General features: G+C 38.4%; 1 protein-coding gene across 1 annotated transcript in view; it reads left to right on the top strand.

The window, feature by feature from the left end:
- Window positions 1-1,210: 1,210 nt before the first annotated feature.
- FAM83B (family with sequence similarity 83 member B) overlaps window positions 1,211-27,742 on the top strand; it is a 48,227-nt gene continuing 21,695 nt past the window's right edge. Inside the window, 2 exon segments of the mRNA XM_030448045.1 lie at window positions 1,211-1,442; window positions 6,145-6,648. Of these exon segments, the coding sequence (XP_030303905.1) occupies window positions 6,205-6,648 (444 nt within the window). The 5' untranslated portion in view covers window positions 1,211-1,442; window positions 6,145-6,204.

Here is a 27,742-nt window from a genome sequence, read left to right as displayed (position 1 = left end):
TTTTTTTTTCTTTTTTCTTTTCTTTTCTTTTCCTCTTTTCTTTCTTTTCCTCTTTTCTTTTCTTTCTTTTCTCTTTTCTTTTCTTTCTTTTCTTTTCTTTTCTTTTCTTTCTTTTCTTTTCTTTTCTTCTTTTCTCTTCCTTTTCTTTTCCTCTTTTCTTTTCTTTTCTTTTCTTCTTTTCTCTTCCTTTTCTTTTCCTCTTTTCTTTTCTTTTCTTTTCTTTTCTTTTCTTTTCCTCTTTTCTTTTTTTTTCCTCTTTCTTTTCTCTTCTCTTTCTCAGAAAATTGTCAGAAAGTCACAGTAGAAGCATGCTTAGCTTCAGAAGCAGGATATACTCAGTGCTTACTATTGGGCAGTAAAGGCTAGAAAAAATGTTTGTGCTTAAAATCATACTGGATGAATTATTACTGATAAAGCATAATTGTCAGGTTACCCTGCATAATGGCTCATGAAAAAGCAGCCTGCAGTCATGCATCACAAGCTATTTTGTAGGACAAAGCCTACAAAAAGTTTTCCATTGCCATAAATTTAAATAGGGAAAGAAAACTCGGTGTACTGAAGCCTCAGTGTCCTTCAGTCACGCACATATGTGACATGTTGTTAATGAGCTGTTCATGATGTGTTGGCTGTTGCGTGATCCTACTAAAAAGATGATGGTATTTCTGCAGGACCTTTCAGAGAGGGCTCTCAAATGTTTCCAAAGTCTTCATGGGCCAGGAGGGCGATGCTGGCAGGAGGCAGGGCCAGCACCCCAGGCAGAATGGAGGCCCTGCCTTCAAGTCAGTTTCTCTGACCTGAGACATGAGGAGCAAGACAGGAGCATTTTAAAGCAGCTGAGCTAAGGAAAGGGGGCTCCTCTACGTAACCCAATTTAAAAATCTCGAACGGGTATCGCTACCCTGTCCTGACTTGTTTCCCCAGAGTTAACCAGGAAACCGTGACTCGAGGCTGACGGGTTTATTTTTTCTTCAAGCCAGCCTTGAGAGTTGCCTCTCCCACGCACACGCACACCCCGCTTCCAGAGGCCCCCCGCGGGGCCGCCGATGTGTTCGGCCCGGGCCGGTCCCTGCCCCGCAAGACCGCAGGCGCCCTCGGCTTGCCGGCCCGCCCGGCGGGATAGGGCGGGGAGGGCCGGGGCGGGCCGGGATGGGGTCGCGCCGCGCCCCTGGGAAGGCGCTGCCCTTCGCTCCGCGCTTGGGGCCGGGTTTCCCCAGTTCAGACAAGCCCTTGCCCCGCTCCTGCGGCGGCGGCGGCGGGTTTGGTGCGACACCGTCCTGACATGTTGTAACTGGTTTCCACACCCACCGCGCCTGAGAGCGACGGGAAGTACCTGCGATGAGCCCTGCGCCGCCTTGACTCTCCGCCGCGATCCCAGCGAGCCGGGTCGAACCGCCCCGACGATCCGGAGGCGAGACCCTCAGCGCGGGTCACCGGCGCAGTACGTGAGTCTGCCGGGACGGACGGGCAGGAGCAGGAGCAGGGACAGGAGCAGGCAGGGGCAGAGCAGGGTAGGGTTAGGGGCAGGGGTAAGGGTAGAGGTAGGGGCAGGGGTGGGGGTAGGGGCAGACTCTGCCCCCGCCCGCCCCGTGCAGGGGACGTGCAGGTGGGGTGGTAGCTGCCCCCCCCCCCGTCCCGCCAGCGGCCTCGCCGGGCGTTTGAAAGGGGGACGCGGGGACTGTGAAATGGAGGCGGCGAGAGGCTCCGGCTGCGGGCACCTGAGGGGACCCTGAGCTCAGCGGCGGGGGGGCTGGGAGGAAGAAGGGGCGAGCGGTGCGGGTGGCCCTCGGGGTCCGCTCTCACCCCTTGGCTTCGGGGGCCCTGCCGTGGTCGGGGATGACACAGGCTCGGTGTCCTCAAGGCTGAGGCTTTCCCGAGCACGTGGCGGTGCCACCTGGTTGCCTGCGTTTTGCCCGAAAACTTAACTTTCTGGTTTTAAAACCAAAAAAAAAAAAAAGAAGAAGAAGAAGCAGCAGCAGACGCACTTGTGGTGTGGATTTTCACTTGAATTTGATGCCCTTTGCATCCACGGAAAATACTGTATTTTCATTAATATTGAAATAATTGCCTGTCTCTGCTTAATGTAGGTAATTGTTATTTGTTCGTGATAGAATTCCTTAATGGAAAGGTTGTTGGAAGGCAGCTGCCGTAAAACTTTATTCTATTGAAGGGTGCTCACACCAGGCCCTTAAGCGGTGGGGAGGCTCCTCGGCAGCACCGCGGGTCAGAGGTGCTCAGGTGGATGCCCCAAAAACCATCCCTGAGAGAGGGAACTGCGACAAGATAGTCCTCTAGTTTAAATTTTATTTACTGAGGGGGCAAGGTTGAAACTTTTTGTAGAAACTGTTAAAGCCATCGAATTTTCTTCTCAAAAGAGATAAGGACTTCCCCCAGGAGAGCACCATGGCTAGGGCCTGGCCAAGGACTGGCTGTATAAGCATGAGGTTAGAGCTGCTCCTCAAAACTGCTGAATAGAAAATTTTTCAAATTCTGAGAATATTAATAAGGCAAGGAAGTTACTTGTCTTTCGCCGTAGCCTGGAGGACTGTGCTCATGGAACCTCCATAGAATTTTGCATAATTTTGTTCAGGTGTTTGTCGTGCCGCTTTTGTGGAAGTTGGGATACTTTAATCTTTCTGAAAAAAAAACACATTTACTTTTCTTTCAAAGGAAAAGCTTTGTTTTTGCTGTATTCCTGGTAATGACACTGGAAAGGTTTGCACATGTTGCTAATAGAAGGACAAGATGATCACAGGGCAGGCTTCAGACTTTGTGCTCTGCAGTGAAAGATTTGGTTTTAGCAGCTGATTGAAGTTTAAGTTCAATTTAAGCCCATTAATGACACTAAATAAAAATATTTTAAGGAACTAATCCCTGTGTCTAATTAGAGAAGATGACTGATACACTGAGCTGGAACTAAAAGCCAAGGTTATTTCTCAGAGGATGAACAACTTTCCTGGTGCTGGTAGAATTGATAACCATGTACATGAAGTCTGATAAAGATCTTGAAGCTTCCACAGATGGGCCTCATTGTGTACAATTTTACTAAAAAAAATTGTTGACCTGAGGAGGATCTTCTAAGTATCAAGGTGATTATGCAGAAATCATTGTACATGACTGAAGAAGACACAAAAAAAGTTTATTTTGGAATTTTGTCTAAATCTCTGCCTTTCTATCCAAAATTATAGTGGTTTTATAGGTAAGTTTCCTAGAAAATATCTCTCACCTTATAAAGAAGGAAATACATGTGTAAAGACATCCAGAGCTTGTGTCAAATATACCTGGAGTCATCATTTTAATTTGGGAATTTTTCTTTTGTTTCTTCTCATGTCTTTAATTCCAAAAACCAGAATTAGAATTTTTTAAATTTGTCTCACCTGCTATGATGTCTTACCATGCTGGCAGAGTTTACGTTTACTGATTATATAAATGTGCACTGCTTTAAGCTTTTTTTTTTTTTTAAACAGCACTTGTAAATCAAAGATCAGCATCAAAGATGTTCACTGTAAAATAACTATCAATGTTTGGAAGACACTGCACAGGAATTCTCACCTTTTCCAGATTATGGTTTATTTATACCTTGCTTTCAGCATGATTCTGAGCATAAGATACTGCATTTATTCTCTGCCACAGTTAATTAATTCATTTATTTCAGTCATAAGTCAAATAATATATTATAATATTAAAAAAAAAACAACCAACCAACCAAAATCAAAATTAAAAAACAAAACAAACCCCACACAAGCCAGCACACACATGCAATCTGTTTTTTATTTGTTCAAAACATTCAACATTTTATATTGCACAACTTTACATATTAAGTGTAGTTCTGTTCCCTTATACTATTTCCAAAGGAAAGGGCAAGAAGAATTAAAAAAGGATTTAGACAACTTTTGAAATAAACACTTACATCTTTCTCAATTGTATATATGCAATTGATGGCAAAATTCCTGTTTTAGAAGTATATCCATCCCATGTATTTGCCTTTGTAAAATTTGATTTAGTCTTACATTTTAGAATAAGACTGTTTTACTGTACTGTTTAGACAACTGTCAGGAACAGTGTGTGAGATTCTTTGTAAAGTCACTCAGTAATCTGCAGACTCTTAAGAACAGCTCAGCTAAGCAACTCCATATTTTGTGCTCTCAGAAGTTTTTCTTTCTTCTTAAGTCTTTAAGACATTCTTAAAATGTCTTAAAAACCTGTTCCAGATTATTGGCTTCCATGGGACATGGGAGACTGATGCAGAAATTTTAATTTTATGGTTCTGTAAGAGCTTGACCTTTGAATCCATCTGTCTTGGCTGTACCACTTGTTTGGTTCTGTGTCACCTGGCATTGTATCTGGTCAAAGTGAATTGGTATCACTCCTATTTGATAACATTTTGTTACTTACCTGTGAGAGCAGTGTAGAACAAAGCCCTGAATATCTGTCACAGGAATATATGTAATTCTCAATCAGGGAAAGCAGTTGGATCCCTTTTGCTTGCTGCTTTCCAGTTCACCACAAAGAGCTACTCTGGAAGCAGCCAGAAACACTCCTTTCCCCCAGGCTCGAAAGCAATCCTATCTGGGAAGATCTATCCTGCAACTTGGCTGAAAGACAGGATTCAAATGGAATTATTTCATATGACATGCTGATGCCAGCTTCAGATCTGGATTTTTCTTTCTTGGTCTTTTTTTTAACCTCAGACTTCCCAAGTTCCTCAGAAAACCAAGTCCCTTGGTTTAATTGAACATTTAATTGGATTTTGGAGTATCAGTAGTGTATGGAGATTTTTAATTTCATTACTTTAGGTTAATGCAGCTAATTTATATTTCCTTTCAAGAAGATTTAAATTGTTCCCAGCGCATGGTAGAAGGCAGATGCACTGTTTGCAAAAATGCCTGAAAAGTCTTGACTTTGTTTATATCCCAGTAAATTCAATCAGAACTCTCTACTACTATTCCTTGATCATGTACTGCCATCCTATCAATTGGGCTTGTAGGCAAACCCGATGTAAACTTTCAATCTATAGCTCATATATGCCTATGGAAACTGTTCTGCCTTTCCTACTTCTGCGGCCTTTCTCTAAAGCTTGATGCTGTAGCCCTGTAAGAGGAAACAGTGTTACCATGCATCAGGTTACAACATGTTACATGGCCTTTGTTTGTTTGTTTGTTTTTTGGTTTTGGTTTTGTTTTTGTGTTTGGCTTACCTGCCCATTGAGTAGTTCATTACAGATTAGGTTTAAGGTGAATGGTGGAATTGCTGGAGCCCTGTAAGAGTGCACAAACGTGAAGGAAGAAATGTTTTCTATTTGTCCTCTCTCTCCCTTAAATCCCAATTTGCTGAAGCAGGAACAAACCCTGTGAGCCCTAGTTAAATGAAATAAAAAGATGGTAAGAATTATTTTACAAGTCATTACCAGTAAACAACTTATTATTAATGTTTTGGGGGAAGAAAAAAAGAAAAAAAGAAAAAAGAAAAAAAAGAAAAAGAAGTAGGTAAGATTAAAGCAGCCGCTCCTTTTGGCAGTAGGAATGAGCAGGGTGGAAACTAGACATCAGATTGCTGATTCAGAGTTTGATCCCAGATGTGGGAGGAGAAATCTTTTTGGAGTTCCTCATAACTCACTGAAATGAGGTAGGCTGGTCCTGCTTGGGAGCAACAAATGGATTAGATCAGCATGGGAGAGCAGATAGATAAGGAGGGCTTGAATGACTGTTGTTTTAAAGACGCTGGAGAAATGCACTGCAGAGGAAAATGAATGCATCAATAAGTAGCAAATACAGTTGTTTTCTGAAGTGTTTCTCTGTTGTTATAAAAAGAGTTTTGAACTTCAGCCTACAGTAGCGTATTGGAATATGCATTGGGTATGTATTGGTGTTACTGGTACAGATCTTCAGTGTATTATGAGCTCTGCTATAGCTTTTAATATAGTAACTTCATCAAACCACTTAATTGTGCATTTAATTTTGCCATATATAGAAGCTCTTTAATATTAACTTGACAGTATTAATCCCTGAGTCTTTTCAAATAATTTTATGTTCTTGGAAGGTGCTGGTAAAACTTTGAGCAGCATTATCAGAAAAGTATTTTGAATAATATTTGTGTGCATGTCATATATCTCTAGAAATATTTTTTCTTACTTTTCTCTCTTTGCAGGTACATTTCATCAGCTCACGAATGGAAGTTTAAGAGACTTTGTACAAAATATATGTGAAAATGGAGACTTCATCTTTGCTGTCATCCTTACATGATGAATGCAGACCAGACAACTATATTGAACCTCATTACAAGGAATGGTACCGAGTAGCTATTGATGCTCTAATTGAAGGAGGTTTAGAAGCCTACAAGGAATTTCTTTCCAAAGAGAGATGCTCAGAGTTCCTAGCAGATGAGGAAATCGACTATATTTTGAACAATGTTCACAAACTTCCCCAAAGCACTATTTATTCCTCTAACAATGCTATTGATGACACTTCTTCCTCGGGAACGTACTGGCCCATTGAATCAGATGTGGAAGCTCCAAATCTTGACTTAGGCTGGCCCTACCTGATGCCTGGAATTTCTGGTGGTACAAATGTTGATCTGCTTTTTCATCCACCACGAGCACAACCTTACACCATAAAGGAAACTATTCGGAAGATGATACGAGATGCCAGAAAGGTAAACATGAAAAATATTTTATGGGAAAAAAAAAGTTACAATAACAATCTAGTTGGTGTTTTGCAAGAGGCTTCTTGTTTTTTTTTTCCTGGCAGGAAAAAACAATGTGGCTGCTAACAGTTTAACCATAAAGGTTTTCCCTTTATTGACTGAGACTGGTCCCTGGGTATCACACATACCGATGTTATTAACCTTATTTACTAACCTTATTTACTAAGAATCAGGGATTAATTGAGTGATTAATGAAACATAATTACCATTGTACTGTAATGCTGACCAGTCTGTGAGACATTTGTAGGCAGTCAGCACATATTTTCTTTTACCTCAGTGAATATACCTCAAATGATACAATTCTATCTAACTTCAGGCTATATACTAAGGTTTCTGTCTTGCATGAGAAAGAACATACATCAATTTGGTATGGTAACCAGTTGTTACAAGAAATTAACACCCTGGTATAAATCCAACTCCTGTACCTTGAGAGTCCTAGGTTTTGTGATGTAGTTGTGATGCAATTCTCCTTGCAGAAATTAGTCAGTATTAAAGAGAGTCCAGAAAGAAAAAAAACAAGGTTTAGGCAACAAGGAAATAGATTTTATTTGGATACCTTAACTTCATTTCTAACTAATGACTAATTTATAAGCGATGTGGACACTTCTCCAAATGTACTTGTCTCCAATTCAGGGCACTTGCATCTTGAGTTTCCTGAGGCACACTTGGTTTATACTTCAGTGACAGGTTGCTGTATGTACAAACCACCTTTTCATTTCTGGTGCCAATTTAAAAAAAACAAAACCAACAAAAAAAATTGATTATCATGCAGATCTGCTTGATGCTAGGCCACATTACCTCTTTAAACAGATGTGACAAGGTTTCAGAAGTACTCTGAGCAAGTATGTCACACTCCCGTTCCCTTGCCGTGAAATAAATTGGGTTCTGCGTCACTGCCCGGGTTTAAATTGGGAGGACGTGCTCGAGCTCGAGTGCATCTGTAAACACTTCAGTGGCTGAAACGTGTGTGTGAACATGTGCAATAGAAATTAATTGAAAAGGGTGGGGAAAGGAAGGACAACATCTTCTTACAATGTCTCTCCTCTATTTAGATAAAGTGTATAATTTGTTGCCATAATAGAGTTATCGCTAGGCCTTTTATCCTGCAGTTTACAGTCTAGAATGACTGTGTGCTCAAGGAAGGGGAGAAATAATTACTTCAATCTCTCTTTGTCCCTTTCCGAGTAAGATTTGGTGTTTTCTGCTTTGTATATGGGGAGGCTTGACTGTGACTTGCCCAAGATGCTCCATGATCTTTTCAGTTTCAGCTCCTGAGCTACCCATGAATTCACTGTGAGGGAAACCACAAAACCACAGTTAACTCCTATGCCAAGATTAGTTCAGTTTGGCTACAAGGTCTTGAAATGCCATGAAGAAAGGCTGTTTCCAGTCAGTTGCTATGTTGTTGTGCCTAGCAGGCTGGCTGCATGCAATCCAGTCTCTTCCCAGTTACACTCTTAGCTGGTTGTGTTGCCTTGCAAAATGCTGTTTTAAGGCATATCCCTCCTCTGAATGCAGCTATGGACAAAAGTTAGGTGTGATTTTTACCTCTCTTTGGAAGAAGGTTGAGTGCATAGTATAATGGCACTCTGATGTGCTTGTGGCACTTCCACTTATAAAGGGAATGCTATGGATGTGTCACTGTCAAATCAGACAGCTAAAAGGTTTGTTTAGTTGATCAGCACACCCTCAACAGCAACAGTGGTAACGCTTTTGATACAGTGATATGGGTTGGTAGCATCAGGAAGCAGGACTTAAATCTAAAAGACAAAGTGCGGTTCAGCCTCTTCTGTCTGGAAATGCACAGAAAAGTTTAAAGGGTTTCTAAGTAAGGTAAAGTAAGGTATTTAAAACATGCTCACAGCAAGCAAACACTTTCTAAACAGGCTAACCTACTACTCCTAAGCCACTTTTAAAAATGTAGTTATATTAAAAATTGCTTTTTGTTGTGTAGTAGTGGAGATGTGCAGTCAAGGGGAGGATTCAAAGGAAATAGGAAAAGGTTACACCTGAAAAACAGAAAAATGTAAAGAATAAACAAGGTTTTCAGCAAATCACAATAAACCAATACAGCTCTAAGTAAAATCTGTAGGAATTTTCCCAGACTTCTGTGGCAAGATAAGCAGAGTGTTCGGGGTGGGCATATTCATACCATCAAACATTAAGCAACAAACTTGAGTGCCTGAATTCAGGAGCTGGTTTACTTGGGATACTGGAGCACGTGGTGCAGTAGGAAATCAGCTCCTACAAGGGAAAGGCAGAGAATGTCCCTGCACTGATTCACCCCATAAAGGAACCCTTTGATATATATTTATATGTATATACTAGCCAAAAAATTCATAAAAGAAATTGAGCCAATAGAAATCTAGATTTTAAAAAAATGTCTGGAGTTACAAAAGGATAAGATGACGTTATTAGTTGACTTACCCTTGACCTCTTTCATGCTTGATGCATCACAGTGTCAGTTGTTAAAATGTGCGCTACATATGTTAATTTTGACCTTATGAAGACATGTGGTAAACAACATTAAGCAACTTGCTTGCTGACAGTGATTTTTCCTCACTTATGAGGAAAAACATTTTTAAGGCTCAGCTACACTCGACTAAAAACAGTGACTATAAAAAATTTTGTGAGAAAATCTTGTCCATTTTTCGTTTCTTAAATGTATAAGATTTGTAAAAATTATACACATCAGCTTCATTCTAAACAAATAAGCTAAATGTTTTAACCATTTTAAGGAGACCAATCAATACTTATGTTTCTTAGTTGACATTAATGACTAGGAGCACTGAATCATAAAATAGGATGACATTAATTTGCAGTCTATACTATGACACTTCTGCAGGATAGGTCTGATGTTAGCAGAGTGCCTTAGGTTAAACCTAACATGACAAGAAAATGGTTTTACTGTTGGTGTAACTAGACCTCATGTTCAAATGATCCAGCTTGCCAACCATCCTCCTCTGTCAACATAACCTGTGTTCATACAAGGAGGGTGTTTGGCATGACTGTGTCAACTGAGGAGACATGAGTCTTTTTATGATGTTGATATAAACATGAAGGGATAAAGCCCTGCAAAGTCTGACCTTAATGATGGACAGACTTTTGCAAACAAGCCAGTAGTCTTATTTCTTGTGTGTTTTGGAGTCCTCTAACTTTGATCATTGGCAGCTTTCCAGCTTCTCAGAGGGTTGAGATGCTCTTACGACTTGACTCATCCTGGCTGGGCTATCTGAACCAGGACTGATAATGTTTAGCAGTTTTTTCTGAGTGGATTACTCATCTGGGAAATTGTATCAGGATGATTACTGATCTTTGTCAGGTTAATGTGAAACTTCCTTCTCGTACTATCAAGTAACACAGAGACTTCAGTAATGAAGTGTCTTCTCCTTGTATGGCTTTTTCATAAGAGTTGCATCAAAACTGTCAGTTATGAGGCTTGTACATGTGTACAAGAAACTGCTCGTGCTGTCCTTGCAGGAGTGATTGACAGGGTGAGACAACAGGGAAAGGACAGCCCTGGGCATCGAGGGCTCCTTCTAGCAGCATGTTTTTCTCTTACTTCATTAAGTGGATTCCTCTCTCCACCACTGGGACATTCCTACATAGTTTTAAAGGGAATGCGTAGCTAGCTCTGAGTCTTTTAGGTTGATATCCAAATAAGGATCATCTCTTTCTGGAGAGAATTCAAAACAGATTTTTGAACAGTCATACTGTTTAGACAGCCCAAGGATTGCTGGTTTGCAACACTGACAGACTTCCCTGATATACTTCAGGGATTTTCTGATGGAATGCAAGAAGTTGCATGATATTTGATAAATATGCAATATTTCCCCCTGATTTTATTTTATTCCAATAGAGTAGCAATCTTAAACCTACCTGGGCTCATAAAATCAGTGATAAATTGTGAGACTTTTTAAAATCTTACTTGTTTTTAGAAGCTTAACTATGAATTAAGATGGTTAGTGTAATATCATTTTGGAAGCTCAAAAAAGGCTGATTTTTTTCTGAATTACTCGTGATTTGCCTTTTTAATGTGAGAAAAGGTTATGAAACTTGAACTCTTGGGGAAGAATTAAGTTGCAGTGTAAACAAGTGTAATTTGTCTTGATGGACCTGCTAGATGTAGACCTCATGTAAGTAAAAAACAAAATCTGATGCCTGTGTTGTGTTTTAGAGCAGTGAAACAAGGCACATAAAAACAGTTGACTCAGTTTACAATCATATAAAGATAAAAATGTTTTCTTCTAGTTTGGGTGGCTTTTTTTCTGTTTCAGGTAAGGCTATTACAGAAAAAAATTACTAGTTGCTATTGATCTCATTTTGTCATCTGTTAATACAGTAACAATGATGGAGTTCTGTCTGCAGTCTGGTATAAAAGAAAATAAAATTCTTTACATGCCTATATGAAGAGTGATGTTTCAATACAGAAAGAAACTTGTAGAATGTAGCTGCATTGAACAATCCTTTTTTACTCTCAATAACACTGTTTGCCAACAATGTTAACTATAATTTTATCACCAATTGGAACATGATAAAGAATTGTATTTGTGGCAGTGATTATCTTAGCTGATTAATGTCAGCAATCCAAGCAGATGAGAGAAAGGGGCTGCATTTTTTTTTTCATAAAAGCTAGACCAATCTGCTGAGCTCAGGGAGACTAGGTAGATACATGTAATAGTACCCACTCAGAAGTTTCTATATGATGTGTAGAGTGTCTGATAACCAGTGGATATTTTTTAATCATAGAAAGAGTCAGTTCTCAGCTGATGAAGTATAGGCAACATTTTCTCTGCCATAATATTCTACTCCAGAAGGATTTCAGCAAGTGCTTTTTGGTTCAACTGCTATTCTGAAGGGTGCAAAGCATCATTCACTTCTACTCACTTTCTGTTGAATTGCTTCCTGTTAGTTATAACCCAGCATATAGTTTCCAGGTGAAACAGAATTTTTAGGTTTTGATACATTTATCAGAGAGAGTGAAGTCACATCTTGGTGGGGGTTTTTGTGATCTACTCAAAACACATAATTATTTCAGGTATTTTATATGCTTGGGTTTGCCTTTGGAGTCCTCACACAATTTTACTTGACTGTCACCTTCTCCTGCTGGCATCCTGCTCCCTCTGGGTAAGGGTAGTCCCAGAGCAGTCACAGCAGTCCACTTGCAGTGAAGGCAGAGAAGACTGACATTGTTGGGACACATCCACAAGCACTTTTATCATCTGGAAAGCCTGTGACTTGTGTCATGCTTATAAACAGTTGCACTACATGTAGTACCCACAGTGTTGCCTGGCAGCCCTCCTCCTGGAGGAGGAGAAAAAAGAAAGCACAGGATAGGGATAACCTGGGGAGTGGGAATATGATAAAATAATTTTAATCAGTTGTGGTGGGTTTTTACTCAGAGGTTTCTATCAGGTCAGAGGTTTGAAAGGCTAATTAAGATGCCTTTGATACTGGTATTTTATATTAAAATTTGTAAATAACTGATGTATAGGCATTGACATTTCTGTGTCATAACTGTGCTAATATGCTATCAAAGTATCGCATATCCATGATGAATTTAAAAACAGAATAATAAGGAAAATTAAAGGGCAGATCTACAGGCAGCTGTATTTATTAATGTCTGTCTTAGTCACATAAGAAGTAAGTACAGACTTTGTAGCAATATTTTTTCATTAAAACCTTTTCTTTCATTGACATCAATCTTCATAGGTTAAAATAAAAAGCACTTTTAAAAAGTCATTTATGCTTTTTGCACATTCAGGAGATGAAAATGGTCTGTATTGTATTCAAAAGCAATTTTGTTCTGAAGTGACTATGGGTAAAAGTATGCTATAAATATAAACACAAACACCTTGATTTAAAATAATTTTGCTGCGGCAGGATGCCTCTTTCAGTGCACTGTTCAGTGCACTGGGTTTTGTCCCTCTCATTTTCTTGCCTATCAGTAAAAAACCCTGATAATGTTGAAGTAGTATTTTAGTTCTTCTGAATTCCTATCCTCCAGAGATCTCAATTCTTCTAATCTTTTTCATACAGGGAACAATCCTGCCTGAAGAACTATAGGCTTAATCCCTTCACATTCCTATGTGGAAGGCCTAAAAAGGCCATAGGCCTTTTTAAATCTCTTGCAATTTTAACACAGCTTTTGATCTCTGATGGCTTTCCAACATAGCCGGTGGTGCTCTGAGTGATGGGGAACATATTTAGAGTGATTTTTAACTTTAAATTTGTTTGCTATGTATTGATTGTAATAGAATTAGAAAAGAGCACAGCTTGGTAAACGGATACTTTCAATACTGGAGTGGTATTTGTTTAATACAGTATGATAGAAACTGCATGGAAAGTGGAGAACTGCTGAGATGGAGCAGAACAAAAGGCACAAAAATCCAGAGTGCTGCTAGTTCAGAATTTCTCATTCTTCAGTTTGGAAGGAGTGGGATTGAATGCTACCAAACTGCATGTAGTAAATTTCCTCATGTATCAGATTTGAGTACAAGTATCCACTGCACTTGTAATTATATCAGAACAATTTGCTTAACATTATTTTCCCCAAGGAGTATTGCAACTGTTCCAGCACAGGTGACAGAAGATACTATAGGAAACTCTAACTCTAAAACAAGTGCAGACCTTGCCATTGCTACCAGGGCAATCATCCTGGTGATAATGTATGCCTATAAACATTGTGTAATGAAGAAGTGCAATAAGTTCAAGTCCACATTTTCAAAAATGCTTGCTGCATGCCTGAGAACTCAGAGGGCTTTTACCCTTGAAAATCCTACCCTAGTTTACTTTGGAAAGAAGTGATGGTAATAGTAACAGGGTGTAACTGGCACTGAGTAGTAGGATCTTACAGTAGGATCTGCAGACATCCATAAAATGACTCACCTCAATAGAGATGTTCTAATGAAATAATTGCAAGATGAAGTTATGGCTTGCTTGATCAACAAATTTAGTGATTTTTCAGTATACAGTCCACTGACCAGTAAGCCAGTTGAGTGTAGTTTTATTTGAATCATAGAAGTAGAACTGAAAGTAACCAAAATAGCCATCTCTGCTTACCTTGTGTTTGTTTGACAACTTCTCCTATATCTTGGGTGTTTGTTTTCCTAGGCTGTAAACATCATTACGTTTTGCTACATGTCTGTATATCATTTAGTTCACTGGCTCTCAGTCTTCCTGATGGGTGCCAGCCAGTGCAGGCACCATTGCTGCAGTATAAACAGAAGATTAAGAGTTTATACACTCTCCTTTATCCCTAGGCATCAAAGAACCTGACCAAAGTGTGTGTAGTTTTATATGGAAATACAAAGCCACAAAAGCATTAATACCAAACACATCACAGTTTAAAAAGTGATATAATTAAGAACCAAAGTCCTGAGAGCATTATACATTAGCAAACAGCAAACTCAGAGCAAGTAGGGGCCAGATAACAAATTTTTGCTTTCTTGTCTCTGTGGCTTCAGTGCATAAAAAAATAATAGTCATGCATTTGGTGTTATAGTTATGAAAACCAATTTCTGAGGAACATAAAACTTATCCAAAATAGTTTGCGTTCATATATATGACTGTAGTTTTGTAGTACTCACTTTTCAATAACACTTGTAAAAACATAAAGTCCTTTCTTATCTTGAGATAAAGTGGGTGTATCTTCAAAACATACGCAGAGTGTTCTCATACCTTTGCTGTCTGAACCAGCTCTGTCTCATAGTCTGGACTGCTTGCACTGACTGCCCAGAAGATTTAATATGAGAGGGAATGAGAGCATGTTCCTCAAGAACAGTCTGTGGTGACCCCTACTCTCCTCAGCAAGGTGTGTGGGCATGAAGCTGCCTTCAGAAAAGTTCTATGTTGTGTCTCTTATCCCAAGGTTTTTGCTAACTGCAGCATCAGATTCCTCAGACCTTTTCCCTTCTGCCAGTGATCCTGCTGTAAGAGATGAAGGGAGGCGATAGGATAATATGAGAAGTTATGCACTGTATCTCACAGAGATGAAAAGAAAACTTTGATATCTGCTTCATCCACTAGCAGTCGACTCCAACAGTAGCACTGTGTGTTCAGATAGCCAGATGGGTGTGCCTTCAGTTCAAACAACAGATATAACATCTAGGCCTTATTTTCCTGCTATTTCCTGGAGCTGCAGGCATTCTTTGCCGAGCAGGCTTCACTTCAGCTCTGTAAGCTCCCTTTATGGTTTAAGTGCTAGCTGAAGCACTGGACATCACCTATTTTTGGTAAATTTGTGTGGTATCAGCCCACAGAAGGAATTGTAGGTAGTGTTTTCCTGCTAGGCTTTTGATGCTCAGTAATCTAGAAATAAAAATGAGGTGGAGGTGAACTAACCAGCACAGAAAAAGAGCAAGTGTCCTCTGATTCTCTGTGGGACCTTTGTCAAGAGCCATTCACTGAGGCACAGCCCTATTTAAGCTGTGCAGAATCCACTGCCAGTGAGCTGTACCTTCTGATCAGAAGCATCATAGGCAGCGAAAAGAAGTGGCAGTGTCAGCCAGCAAATCTGATTTCCCTCAAATGCCAGGGGCATGCTGCCCATCGAAGCAATTAAGTCTCCATCCAGCATGACAGAGCACAATGATATCCAAAGCTACCTGCTGTTCTGATAATTCCTTGGCAGTGCCTTATGGTGGATTAGCACAGACATGCAATAATTGCCTGAAAAGTCACTGTGAAGGGTGGGGGTTTCTTTTAAATAATAAGAAGGTATATGTGGTTGTGCAGCGTCTGCTTGATAGAGATCTGTAACTTGTCTTTGCTGAGGATGGGCCCAAAAATATCAGATATCAATGGATCTGACTCTGACAGTAGCAGGTATTGTTATTAATCTACAGAAGGCTGCCTTACAATGTAACAAGAAGAGTATTATTTTTCTCTAAAGGTATACTTCTGAAGTGAGAAGAGAGTAGACATGAAACAGAACCATGACTGATTCTTCTACTTGTTTATTTATTTGCTATCACCTTATTTTATGACTTAGTGCTATGTGATTACCATATTCATGATTACCATATTACATGATTGACTGGCATGAAATAATGCTGAAATAGTTACTTTTGCAGTAGCTAATATAGTTATTTTCACAGCAATGTCATTATCTATTTTGTTCATGTTTTCTAGGCTTACTGACTGACAGTAAGACACTTGTGCCAGAAGTCTAATTGAGCAGATGATTTGATTTCTTATGCATAAGTTGAATTTAATTATGAAAGTGAAGTGCAGATCTGAAGTGTTGTGATAGAGGGTTGCAAATTCAAGGAAGGGCTTAGTGCTTTGACTTGAAGTTCAGAAGAGTTAAACTGTTTTTGCAGTGAGCTCTTGAGAGCCCAGAAAATTCTTCTGTGTAAACATGAGACCCTTTTGAAGCCAGAGCTCTGAGTACTTTTTGGAGGAACAGAAAGGAAGAAAAAATGTGCTGTTCCTGGGACTCAGAAAAGAGGCATGTCAGAGGAGCAGGGTTCTCATTCTCTGCTGATCCTTTGGTTTGCTGAAAGGCTTCCTAATCACTCGAGGTGAAAATGCTGGGAGTTTTGGATTACTTGAGTCTTACAGCTTCATGTGGAAGGGGAGAGCTTAAGACAAATGCAGACAGAACAACGCTCAGCTCAGCTGGGCTCTGTTCTGTGCTGCTTGTAGAGCAGAAGCAACTTGATGAGAATTGGAATCAAGTGGATGGAATTAAGGCAAGAAAGTTTTGCATTATGTCTGTAGTATGCAGGCATTTCTGCTCTCACTCCCTGAAGTGACCATATTATTAGGAATCCTATACATTTTGGTTTTAATTAGTCTTCTCCTCCCTCTTCACCCCTCCAGCTCTTTCTCTTGGACAACCATCTCTCCTTTGCCTTTTCTGCTTTCTTGTGCACCTCAGCCAGAGGTATTTACAACCTCTTCTAGGTACTTTTGGCATCTCTCTGAATGCAGTTGTTGGTGTGACAAGAGGATCTGAGCTCCCTCTTAGGTCAATAAAGAAGCATGGATGCCTTGGCACTGCCAGTCAGCACACCTCAAGCAAGTGCTTGCAGCAGGGGCTTTGAATCTCATCCCCATTCTCTGTATCTCCCAGTGAGAAGAGGTGAAACAGAGTCATGATGTTACAAATACAGCAATGCTTTTTAATTGCTTGTTGAATTAGTTTTATTAGCAGGTTTCTTATATTTATTATCAATTGTAGGTGTAATAGTTTAAATATTAAGGAGGTGTGTTTTCTGAATGGGGCTCTTATTTGCCCTGTTTTATTTGGCAATACATTGAAGTTTTTGGCAACAAGGCTGAAGTTTAGAGATAGAATATTTGTGTATCAGAAATTACAATTGCCTATTTAGTTAGAAAATTAATTGCGTACACAATTGATTTTAATCTCATTTTGTCAAACAAGACATCTAGTAAAACTGGAAAAGAAATCTTATAGGTATCTAGTAAACAGCAGAGAGATGAAAAAATACTTGTTCAAATAGGAGACTTTTTTCTTCTTGAACCAAAATCAGATCCCTAATCCTGAGAGGTTTGAAATACTTTACTGAATGTACATGAGAGGTTCCATTAACCTAACACACATATGTGGTTACAGGATTGATGCTTAGGGGTGTGATCATCTATCATTAAGAGCCTGATTTTATGTATTTAAATAATTGTGTAAATAATTTATCTCTTCCTCTTAGATCATGCCACAGTATACGTGTAGTGCCAAATGAGCATATGTCTTCAGTTGATTGCATGCATTGTGAGCAACTAAAAAGAAAGAATACTGTATGACCAAGCAGACTGCTGTATTTTTATTATTTTCAATAAAGACTGTGTTGATTAACTGAATATCTGAAACCCACCCAAGCAAGGCATTGAAACTGGTTGAAGGTTTCCCTTCTCCAGATGCTATTTCACCACTCAGTTCTCCTTTACTGGTCCCAGCATCCACATGCAGGCCCAGGTCCACAAAAGTCTGACTCAAGGGAGTAAACACATGTAGGAATGTTACTGAAAATGAGCTGGTCCCATAAAAAGAAATTCAAGAGCAAGAATAATTTATAATATTGCTGCACGGAGAGCAAGAATTGGTTTTGCTAGTATAGAATGCCTGTCAAAGAACATTTTCCTCTCTAGCTTCATATAAATGGCCTCAACCAAAATGACTGAGTCCTCTGTTAGCAAACCTTAAGAGATTGTCCTGGGGATAGAGGCTTCATTATCTTCTGCCACATTGCATATGCTTACTGAGCTCATAAACCCTGCAAGCAAGGTTTCTCAATTTGTACTCAAAGGCTTTTGAAATGGTTGTCACATATATATAAAAAGCATACATGCAATTTTTCATGCATGCTGGCACACAAACAAAGAAAAAAACAGTTAGATAAAAAGCAGTAAGAAGTGAACATCTGGAATTTAGCTGTTGTGGTATATAACTATCCAAAATATTTTATGGATTTTGTGGTTTTAATGCTGCATATTCTTAAATTAAAACAAACAAAGAAAAAATAATAATGAAAAATAAAAACAAAAAACAAAACATAAAAAAACCCCAACAGTTTGAGAAAGTTTCCTGGACAATTACAATACTGCTGATAAAAACCTGTGTATCAGATAGACATACTTATTTTGAATTTTGTTAGCCGTGCTTCAAAAAATCTTTGAGACCACAGTTTCACAATATGTGAAATTCCATGGAGAGACACTGCTTACATTATCTGAGGAGGTGACTTTCTTCCTTTAATTATAGGAAGTATACTCTCTTGAGATATAAAGTAAGAGAAGAAAGCATCTCAAGTTTACCTAGCACTCTAATAGGTAACTTAGCTGTGTATTTTTAAGGCAGTAGACTACACATAGCAAAAATACTGATATTTAGAAAACAAAGGTCAAACTGAATCACTGAGTACTGCATCTGAAATCAGAATTAAAATGTTATATTTGACAGACTTCCATGAAATGTTTAAGAAGAATGCAAAAAGCCAAAAGCCAGATGTTTAAAGATCTTGGGGGGATTTCCAGCAAGGTACATTGACTGAAATGTTCTAGCAGCACAGCTAAGTACCATTTTCTGATAAAAATACTACACCAAATATGAAACAAAATGTGGCATTTTGATTCCAAATACACATATACCTCTGTCTTACTTTAAAGATGCTCAGAAGTGATTATATCACTGTCATCTGCATTTCAGTTCACCCTGATGAGTTCACCATAGAGTTTTGAGTTTTAAAAACTTGAGTGGAAATTTCCCAAAGCTGTTTGTTTTCATACAGTTTTATGGGAATTCGTAGTTTAAAAAATACAAACTGAAATGGGACCAGCTTTAAGTTTTTTCCCTTCTTAATAGATTAAAACAGTTAAACAGTCTTGGCTGAATGTGTGTCACAAAGTGTAGGCACAGAAGTATAAAAAGACTTTTTGATGCCTATTGGAGGCATTGCTGTCCTAACAGTGGAGATGTTACTGATAATTATGCTAAATATTCCCCTGTTTGAAAATGTAGAAATTATGCAAAAATTCCTTCAACCAGGCTTTGAGTTATTCATCTAAGGAGGAGAATTTAAAGAATATAGTAAGTATTGTAACATATAAATCATCCAGGACTTTGTTTTTTTCTGAATTAGTATCTCACATTCTCTCTAAATCCTGTAGTGCCAAGTTACAGTAAAAACACACTGAATTATATTTTCCCATTATACTGTAACAATTTTTAATAGCTATGAACAAGGTCTATAGCAATTGCAATGTAAATAACAGATAGTGATCTGCTCTGCTCTTGTTTCTAAATTGCTTACCTGTGTCTCTGGATGGAACTTTAGCCTGAAATAGTAAAACTTAAAGCAACCTGCTTGGTCAGTCTTATGATTATAAACTGCATAAACCCAACAGGGGAAGTCTGTTTCCTTTTAAAAGGGAAAAAATGTGACATTAAATAATTTTCAAATGATCTGTGTAAACAGGTTATGTTTATTTAAATAAACATTCACTCACACGCACTGGAATTTAATTGAAAAACTTGCTGTCAGCAGCTGCCACAATAAATATTGCACCACAGGCTGTAAAGCAGAACACTTATGAATATAATGTATGTGAAAATTCTTTCATGGTGATCATCAACATATTTAACTAAAATAACTCGTTAGGAAAACTGAGAATGGTATTGGATTTAGGATGGTTTTAATTGATTTCCAAGTCATGGTAGGCTCTTGAAGGTCAGCAGGTTGTCCAGGAAGGATTTTAATATTAATGAACATTTTTTCCTTCCTTTCTCAAATTTGCTCAAAACCACAACCCCAAGAAAAATAAATGTTTCATTAGTTTTCAAGTTGCCAAGCATTCCTTAGTGGTTTATTTGCAGTTTTTTCTTTCTTACTTATTTTCAGGCATACTTTTGGGTGCTTTGTGCCTGGGATTTTGAAGATAATGAGTCTTCAGTACTGCATCCAGTGAGACTCTGTACTACATGTTATTCCTCGCAGAATCATAGTGGCAGGGCTCTTGTTTTGAGTTCGTTCATCTGGCCACAATCTTCTCCCTTCCCTCCAGATTAGCTGTGATTCTGATATTTTAATGAATATAATTATATTTTTGTATCATTCAGTCTTCTTTACTTCTGGATTGTATGCTGGTGCTTGTTCTGTGTTCACATGTCCTCTCTGTGGGCCTTGCCACCCTGTCATTGCTTTCCTCTTGAGATACAGTTTTCTGATTTATTTTACCGGAAGTTATTTTGGAAAACAGCTGGGCAAACAAAAAAACAATATTTGTATCCTTTAAAAACTCATAGCTTATTATCAGTTTTGGAGACCTTCCCTATTCGGCTTGGCAGCCATTTCCAACTGAGGCTGATAAAACTATGGTTGACAGATTCTGATGTCAGAAGGGACCATTATGATAATGAAATCGGACTCCCTGCACAGCACAAGCCTGACACTGTTGCAACTTCAAAGAGCTGATACTAAGAATAAATCTGACCTTAAAACACTTGGGTGCTAGCCCTACAGCCAGGACTCCTGGGTAACTATTTCATATTCACTCAGGAGATGAGATTTTCTTTTTATTTAACAATCACTTCTCTCTAAATGAAGGAATTTGCTTGAAGAAACCCATTTTGCAAGCCCAGACACAGCTTGCCTGAGCTTTCTCTTTGGGCATCTCATCACTCAGCAGGACAGTCAGCAGAAAGAGAAGGTGTAGAGGGTTTTAAATGCAGGAGTGGAGGGCGAGGCAAGGCTCAGGGATAGCTGCAGGGATTGCTTTCAGAAGGACTTTGGGATGCTCAGCCTCTCTGTAAATACAAGCCTTTAGCCTCTGAGGGTTTGTTCGCATGGCAGGATAAAGTGCATCAAGGAGATCCATGAGGAGCAGGGCGTTTTCACCTTCCCAGAGCATCATGTTAGCGTGACGAGACTGTTCCCAGCCACAAAAGTAATTAGACAGAAGCTGACTCAGATGTCCCTGCACAGGACAGTGGTGTGACATGCACACACCCTATATATTTTCAGGATCCCACTTAAAAAGAGGCGTAATAATTTTATTCCCATGTTTATGAAATGGTTTGTGCTTTACACATGAAAAGCCCTCCATATGTACTTAAGTATTACTGTAAGCAATTTAAGAGGAATTTTAAAAGCTGCTTATTTTTTTCTGAGTTTTTATTACAAAGAAGTAGCAGACTTCAGTAAGATCTAATTTTTTTTGGAAGTCCATGAGTTACATTAGTCTTTTAAAAATAAATATCTATGATAATATCTTCTAGGTAAAAATGCATTTTTGGAATGATTCATGTGATTTTCTAGGTCCTTAAATTTGTATTAATTGAAAGACCTTCTACATCCTTTAAAGAAGGTATATTTTTATATTCTTTTATTTTTGCTGAATATAAAAGTCATTATAGGTGATTAAAGGATTGGTAGACTTGTATAACATGGAGAGACTTGCATACAAATTCCACTTAGAACGTGAACTTCTCATCTATAAATGTGAGTAATAATGTTTAGGGTAATACAGCTTGAGGAGTGTCAGCTGGAATCCATCTTCTCAGGTGCTTCTAATGGCTTAAAACTTCGTATTTGTACGTTTGGTCTGGTATAGGATGAGAAGTGAGTGTTGGTCTTGTCCACACTCTTATCAATAGGATGCTACTTTTTATGCTAAAGGAAAGAGGGAAATATTTCCTTTTCAGTCAATGTGTGTCTATGTGTGTGCAATCCTCTACATGCATGCGTAAAACTATTACAGAAAGCATAATTTCTAGATATGCATAAATACATGGGATGCACAGCCATCTGGTACAGAGAGCTTTATTGGCATGAGTTTGAAGTGGACAGTTTACTAAAGGGAAGATCTTAACTAAGAAGTACTTCATAAGAACAAATGTTTATTTGAAAGGCACTTGTTTGCAGCAAAAAGCAGTTATTTTTCAAAGTATTCTTGGAATAAAATGTTCACCTCTTCTCCACAGAGGTATTGCACGTTCTCATCTCCATCCTTATTTCAAGAAGCTCGAGTCACACAGTACTTTAGGCTACTAGCATGCTTGGCACATTATTCCATAGCAAACTGAATGTGGATTAATGTAAGGCCTTGGACAGTTTGGTCAGTGATGTTTCTGCCTTTCCTTCCCTATAGTTAGACAGATTCTGATTCTAATGGCAAAACAAGTGAGTTTTTCCATCTGCTCCTCTTGTTTGCTAGCATATATTTCCCTGAGGCATACCTCTGTTCAGCAGGTGAATGTTCTTTGGCTGTAAGAGTCTCACTGACACAATCAGGGGTTCTCTCAAAGAAAGCTATTGAAGAGCTGCAGTAGGTGCTCCTGCATCTGATTTTCTTCTTAGTTCATAGTTAAATCCAGGTGCTTGCTGTGATGTTTTGTAAGAAACCCCCTTTCCCTACTGGGAGCTTTGCATTTCTTGCAGGTGTTCAGCATGCTTCATGATTAGATCTCTGATTGTCATTACCCAAATGAAGGGAGTCTGTGTGAACTGCATGCGATGCTCATCAGGATTGATATTTTGTAGATAAGGGAATGATCTCAGATGAAGTTGTACAATGTAGGACTTGTGGTGTGTTTCTCTTTTACCCATTAATAAAATCCCATTAACTTATCTTGTTGGTCACTAGCTCAACTGAGTATAAAGGGCTCAGTTACTTACACACTGACTGCTCATTTCTTTGAATAACTTCATTTTTATCCATTCATGAAGGATGCTTTTGCTTGTGTCCTTGTGAGCTGAGAGATAAGAGAGCAGATTATGAGCATGGGTTGACAGGGCCCATCTGAAACTGAAGTGATGTGAGTCTGGATCACAGAACTCTGTCCTACAAGCCGTCTGTCTGCTTATCCTGGAAGTGGCATAGGGACTCTGTTTTAACAAAATATGTGAATATGCTAAATAAATATTAAACTTTTAACATTAATAATAAACTTATATATTAAATGGAAAAACTTCTAGATATTGAAGATGAAGCATTATGATTATCTGATTCTGATTTTATTGCAAAGAGCAAATGTTCTTCCTGTGACTTTGCATAATTGCAGTATCAAATTGCAAAATGGTGATTAATACTTCTATGGCCTTGCTGAGGAGCTGTTTGAAGATCAGTCAAATCTGATGCTACCTGCACGTACAAAAAATAGTGTCACCAGGATCATTTCTACAGCTGTATGGCTTGCTGTTGTCTGACAGAGATTGTTATTTCTAATTCTAAGGACTAAAGATTGGTTTAGAAACACTGGCAGAAAGAAATAGGAAGGAAATGTTTCTTTTGACTTTTTAAAGTTGTTTCTATAATTCCCTTTCTTAACCTATCAACTTACCAACTCCTTAAGATGCCTCACTGACTGTGGAACATTCACCTTTGAACAGGAACTGCCAAAATTTCTCTTAAAAATGCTTTTAAAAGAGTTTCAAAATTGAAATATTTATTTTAAATACAATATTTTAATGTATCATATTGCTACTGAAATTATAACTCCTTCAACTAGTAATGATTTTACTTGTAATTACTCTCTTTTTTATTACTTTTGACTACTGCATTCAATCCTGGAATTAAATTTTGTTTACTGCCTTAATTTGTTCCAATTCAGTATCGTCTCCACTGAGGTCTACAAGAATTGTAGGAGTACTTATCTGCTTCATTTCAGTTTCTTCACAGGAGATTTGAGCAGGACTTTTAATTGCTTCCCTACGATTTCAAATATCTTGCTCCATATGTAATGTGCATAAAATTTGAATTTGTTTTTCTTCCTGAAAAGCTGCACATAATTACTTATTAACTAGATTAATCTTTTCTTATCTTGAGGACATTCTGCCAATGCTTTCAGGCTTGTATGCAATTATTTTTTTCCTTTTCATTCTAATGTGTAATAAATAATCTATCATGCCAGAGTAATGGGATTGCACCTGAGGATCTCAAGTTGATTTGCAGACAATAGTTAATTAATTAGTTTCATAACCTGTCTTTAAAATAGGTGCAATGGAAATGCAGCCTGCCCAGCACACAGTCATTAGCAACACGTTGCACCATTAACTGTGGCTGCTCCATAAGCAGGGGGTGTCATCTGCTTCTCCTGAGTATCAGGGAAGGTTCCTGTTCAAGTGGCATCAAGCTTAAAAAAATAATTAGTTAAAGTCATCTGGTGGGGTTGTTTACCTGGCATTCAGATGTAATTATGTGCCACACAGGTGTGCATTGGATCTGTAATATATGTTTCAGAACAGTGATACCACATCATTGCAGTTGCTGTTTTTTAGCACAATGTTACTGCAGGTATTTGTCCAGGGCATGATATTTTTACTTATAAATGCATTTTGGTTATGTCAGCATAACTGCAGCTGAACTGCAAAAATTTTAAAGATATATGTAAAATGAACTGACTGTTTGGTCAGGCTTAAACCCTGAGGAAAGTTCTCATTATTCATCCTCTTCTATTTATACAGGAAGATTGTTGGCTTTCCTTCATACTGACTGTGACTAGGAATTTTAAACAGGCTGTATTTTGTATTTGTGGGTTGCCCTAACCATATAACTGCTGGAACTGAACTCTTTAAACAGAATTAAGTACATCTATATGGTTTGAAATTAGTGGCAGGGAAGTAAATAGCATCTGTGGCAGAAGCAAAAGTTTTATTTTTAATGCCATGATATAGTGTGCATTAAAAAGCAATGCATTTTAAAGGTTGCATAAAATTCATGGTAGCCCATTTTAAGCCCACAATCATTATTCTAAATTGCATTTTTTCCCAGTCTCAAATCTAACAGATAAAAGTTTGTGAAAGAGGGAGGGAGGAAGAAAAGAGAAAGGAAGGAGAAGGAGGAAGGAAGGAGGAGGAAGGAGGGGGGAGAAGGGAGGGAGGAAGGGAGGAGAAGGAGGAGAGAGGAGGAAGGGAGGGGAAGGAGGAGAAGAGGGAGGAGAGGGAGGAGGAGGGAGAGGAAGAAGGAAGGAGGAAGGAAGGAAGGAAGGAAGGAAGGAAGGAAGAAGGAAGGAAGAAGGAAGGAAGGAGGAAGAAGGAAGGAAGGAAGGAAGGAAGGAAGAGAGAAGGAAGGAAGGAAGGAAGGAAGGAAGGAAGGAAGGAAGGGAAGGAAGGAAGGAAGGAAGGGAAGGAAGGAAGGAAGGAAGGAAGGAAGGAAGGAAGGAAGGAAGGAAGGAAGGAAGGAAGGGAAGGAAGAAGGAAGGAAGGAAGGAGCTTGCCTACACTTTTATGACAGCGATATGGAAAACCTTTAATATCATTTAGTGCTACAGCTATGAAGTACTCGTGTGCAATCAAAATGTTTTCACAGGATGACTACTTTAGACATCTGGCTGTTAATGAGTCCTTAAGTATGTGTAGCTTATGTGTCTAATGCTGACTCTTAATCACATGTATAAAGTTGAATACAAAGGCTGTAATCTTGAAAAATGATTGAATAAACTATTGAAAAGCCATTTTTTCCCATTTTTCCCTAAATAATATTATTTCTGTGTTCATTGACTATTGTGTTGGTTTTCCTTTTAGAAGTCTGAGCAACCGATTTGGTCATCAAGCTGGTTTTGAATATTGAGTATGAGAGCTATTTCCTTATACCCAAAGTTTAGTTAAAAATGACCAACATCAGAGCAGAAGTCTTGCTGTCTTAGTGTAAAATGGTCTGCTAATGGCATTAATTGTAAAAAGTATGCTCTATTGAAATGAACTTTAGTGTTCCTTTTTAATCTTATAAGACAAAATTCTTTCCAAATCTTTCTGCTTCTTTCCAAATACTAACAGGGGGCTCTGTTGAGGACTGCTTTGTTTTACTTTGGCATTACCTTTGCTGAGCCATGAGCTAAGGACATTTTTAGCCAGAATTTGTTGTAGTCTCAGTTGGGATTTTGTGGACATCTAGTGTTCCTCAGGATCCTGAAATCTGCCCTGTGGAAGAAGTATCTATAGAGGACTTACCTCCAAAACTAATTATATAATTAGGGCTTTTTTTGCAGTATTAAGTGTAATCAGGTCATGCTCATTGGTCCACAGGCTTCCAGTAATTTGAAATCTGGCAACTGACTATTATTTTAAATGGGCACTGACATCCAAAATAGATTGTCTTCTGCTGGATGCATTGTCTTTTATGTTAAAAAATAATCAACTTCTAAGGAAGCTCTGTTACTTGTTGCAGGGTCTCTCTGGTATGGGTTTCCTTTATGGACTTACTAATACATGGCCTACAAGTCCTTCACAACTCTATGTTTTTATTTTTCCAAGTGTTTGATGGGCCTTCCTTGTGGACTGTGGTTAATATCTTGCATATAAGCATTCAAAAGTCTGCCTTTCTGAATCATAAGCAATTCTAAAACACATCAGGCTTGTGTGCTTACTTCAATAAATCCAAATCTTCCTATGCTTAGAAACAGAAAATGTGTTTTCTGCTTTTGATACACTTATGTTTATCTAGCCCCATTATTTTATTTATTACAGTATGTTGGAAGCACTGTTTCCACCTCTGCCTTAAGTCCTGCCTTTTTTTTTTTCTTATGTGCAATATGTACTTGTAATAGATATTCATCTCTGTAAGTAAAAACAGGGGATTTCAGGCAATATTGTACAATTAAGCAACATAGCTATGTTTTATTGGATTTTTTTAATATATAAAATAGGTATATACATATATGTACACACACACATATGCTAGCAGCAGCATTGAGCCTTGTGCAGGTTTTTTTTAATATATTGTTTCTTTATAAAACATGCATATTAGGTACTCAGCTCTTCCCATTTAATTTCAGAAACATGTGTTACTATTAAGGTCTCAAAGGTGACAAACTGCACAGGTATTGCATAAGCAAACTTAAAAGGAAAATTATTCTTCCCAGTCTAGAAAAGTGGGTCTGAATCATCTTTTCCCTATAAATCTGCCCTTTGACTAAAAGAATCTTTCATTGTTTCAAAGTGTAATTAACAAATTCCAACAAAATGGTAGACGTTAAAGAAATGTTGCTTCTTTTTTCTAGTTTAAAGTCTACAGTCTGTAAGTGTTCTTTAATATTGTTGTTTCTATACATGTCTAGTGTTTTAAAATATGTAAACTCTCAGGAAGTGGCATTCAGTATCAACAATGTGTTTATACAGGATTCCTGAGGAAACTGAGTTGAGAAGTGGGAAGGACTGACTCAGAATTTCATTCCATTCCTAGTCTGAGAAACCCCACCAAAATGCACTGCTAGATGTGGAAAAAAACCAGAATCTTTTCAAGAATTGTTATCCAGATTGGTTGAAATATCAGAGATTTACTTTGACTCTTTGATAACAGCAAATTTAAGATTTCTGAAGGAATTCTCAGAAGGAGCCATCAGAAATATTCTCGTCCAGTCTAGTTTATCTTGGCATGAAGCATATTTGTAAGCAGGAGCAATTTGAAAAGACAGTATATTTTAAAGACATTCTTTTCTCTTTGCATTTCTCCCCCAGAGTTTTCATGGCTTTCTAGCAACTGATCATCATTTCAAGTATTGAAAGAGTTCTTAAATGTAGGGTTCATCTCATACTTCCCTTGTCCAGGTTAAAAGCTAGCCAGGTTGATCTTGCTAGTATCCCAA

The sequence above is a fragment of the Calypte anna genome, chromosome 3, assembly GCF_003957555.1.
Source record: "Calypte anna isolate BGI_N300 chromosome 3, bCalAnn1_v1.p, whole genome shotgun sequence".
NCBI lineage: Eukaryota > Metazoa > Chordata > Aves > Apodiformes > Trochilidae > Calypte > Calypte anna.
This window is presented reverse-complemented; position numbering and strand designations above follow the sequence as displayed.